This window comes from Apis dorsata, unplaced genomic scaffold (genome assembly GCF_000469605.1).
Source record: "Apis dorsata unplaced genomic scaffold, Apis dorsata 1.3 scaffold_815, whole genome shotgun sequence".
In the NCBI taxonomy this organism is placed as follows: Eukaryota; Metazoa; Arthropoda; class Insecta; order Hymenoptera; family Apidae; genus Apis; species Apis dorsata.
In genome coordinates this window covers 446,390-448,812 of record NW_006263952.1, presented here as the reverse complement: position 1 = coordinate 448,812, position 2,423 = coordinate 446,390, and the positions used below count along the sequence as shown (strand labels likewise).

General features: G+C 41.4%; 1 protein-coding gene across 12 annotated transcripts in view; it reads left to right on the top strand.

Moving 5' to 3' along the window:
- The first annotated feature begins 41 nt into the window (after window positions 1-41).
- LOC102671424 (actin-binding LIM protein 2) overlaps window positions 42-2,423 on the top strand; it is a 12,520-nt gene continuing 10,138 nt past the window's right edge. For 5 of the 12 annotated variants that reach the window (XM_006623143.2, XM_006623142.2, XM_031513988.1 and 2 more), the window contains exons 1-3: window positions 43-472; window positions 1,342-1,579; window positions 2,246-2,423. In XM_006623143.2, coding sequence (XP_006623206.1) covers window positions 193-472; window positions 1,342-1,579; window positions 2,246-2,423 — 696 coding nt within the window. In that variant the 5' untranslated portion in view covers window positions 43-192. Of the gene's footprint in view, window positions 473-1,341; window positions 1,580-2,245 lie in introns of all 12 variants that reach the window. The other 7 variants (XM_031513986.1, XM_006623145.2, XM_006623147.2 and 4 more) reach the window with 3 other exon arrangements.

The window sequence follows — 2,423 nt, the reverse complement described above, 5'->3', positions numbered from 1 at the left end:
TTATTTTCCTTCTTTCGTTTCAAGTTTTTTTTTTTTTTTTTTTGTTTTTAAAACATTCGGAAGAAGCGGTATATCACCTTTTCAAAAAGTCTCGATAAAATCGCGCGTAAAATTCGTTAGAAAGTTTTCTCGTCGTTCCTCCTCAATCTCCTCTTGGTTTTATCTTGGTGAGCAAATAAACCATTCCATGCGATGACAAACGAGACTGCGAAGATCGTTGAGAAGGGTATATTTCACGCGTTCGCTCTGGGATGCGATGTCTGGCGAATCGCTCGTAACGATCGTGTGGGCTTTTTAATTTTTCAGGATTACAGGGAACGGTGGGGAACAAAGTGCGCGGGCTGTGGAGAATACGTGGAGGGCGACGTGGTCACTGCCGGAGACAAGCATGCCTTCCATCCCAACTGTTTCCACTGCCAACGATGCAGACAACCGTTACTCGGACAGGGGACCAAGGTTTCCCTCGTCCAAGGTGCGTTTCCCATCGAAATTATTCACCTTCTGTTTTAATAATCGTTTCAGGAAAAAAACCATCGAGATGGACACGATACTTCTTAAATAAATTCTTAAAAAAATGCACTTCCTAAAAAATCTAATCGAGTCTAATCGTAATTTCTAATTGTAAATACTTGAGCGAGGACAATCCGGTTTAAACTCGAAAGGAGAACGAAGATTCGCTGGTTGCGATTCGATCGTCAGAATTGGAGTACCGGTAAACCTGTTAAAGGCAAATTACCACTTAGGTGTATCGTGAGCGAGGTTACGCTCACGTGGCCTTGTAACGATTACGCGGTGAACGCTTAAAAATACGCACGCGTCGAAACGAGCGTATCGCAAGTTAAACTTGCTCCGTTTCGCTTCTCCTCATTGTTTCCTCGTGCAAATATTTATGCGCATCTTCTACCACCGTTGTTGTATCGATCTGGCCGATCGAGGACAACGATAATGCCGCTTATTTTTAAACGATACCGCAAATAAGACGATACTACTGCGTGCAGCTTCGATTCTCGATCTTTGAACTCTTCGATTAGAAGGATGCGTACGCGCGTTCCAAGAAAATTGAGACGATAACTGGGAGAACGTTTACCGATTACCGTGAGAAATTGATCGATCGTATCGATCGGCGAAGCTGGAATCGGTTTGGTTATTTATACGCGAAGAGAAAACAACGAATGGACGAACGCTTCTCCTTTTCTACCATTGGTATTGCGCGTTGCAACGATGAATCAGCCGCGAAGATACGGGATCTATGGTTCGTTTCTCGAATAAAAGACAATGCGGAGCGTATGCGGATCGTCGACCGGATCTGTCCAATCTCAACTAACAGAGCGTTGTCTATAGGTCAAGCTCTTTGCCACCGATGCGTCGGTATCCCTGTCCGAGAGGCCTCGACGCCAATCGGGAATAGCTCCGCCACCAGAGGATCCGGAGACGGGCCCTCCGACCCCGGTGCCTGCGCTGGTTGTGGAAACCAATTACGAGAAGGTCAGGCTTTGGTAGCTCTCGATCGACAGTGGCACGTATGGTGTTTAAAATGTCACAGCTGTGACACCGTCCTTCACGGAGAGTATATGGGAAAGTGAGTAAAAATATCGTTCTAATCTAACACGAGTTATATTTGCATAATTATTATTATCCTTTATATTATTGCGTTAAATATTTTATTATTGGGAAAATAATATTGATATTGTCAATCAAAGTATTGAAATCATTCTTCTAAAATTTATATTATATAAATTATTTGTAATTGGAAAACAGAAATGCAAGAATTGCTTTATGTAAATTAATTTCTAAAAATTCAGACGAAAGTAGAATATATTATCCAATGCGCGTAATGTTCCATTTATTTAAAATTGTTTATCTTAATCTCAGAATGAAAAATCGAACTTTCTCATCAACTCATACATTCCAGTACGTTTACTTTTCATTTTGATCTTGTCGAAAGTTTCTTTCAGTTGAAAATCATATAACTCGTGAAATCTTGGAAGAATAGAAGAAATTACTTTTATATTTAATGTATTAGACGAAAAAGAAACCCGAGAAAGTACGGTCTAGAAAATAAGTCGAGAAATGAGTTGAAATTTCGCTGATTTTTAGTTGATAGTTAGAACAAACCGTCAGGGATTTGTCTAGATTAGAATCGGAGAAAGTTAGGACTCATTAGACCCAACTATTAGCGCTTATCTAAACTGTCTAACAAACGTGCTTCTTTGAACGAACGAAATTCCTCGACTTTGATCGACAGAGACGGGGTGCCTTATTGCGAGAAGGATTACCAGAAATTGTTCGGTGTGAAATGCGCCTATTGCAATCGTTACATCAGCGGAAAGGTGCTGCAGGCAGGTGACAATCATCATTTTCACCCGACTTGTGCCCGTTGTACCAAGTGTGGCGATCCTTTTGGCGATGGAGAGGAGATGTAC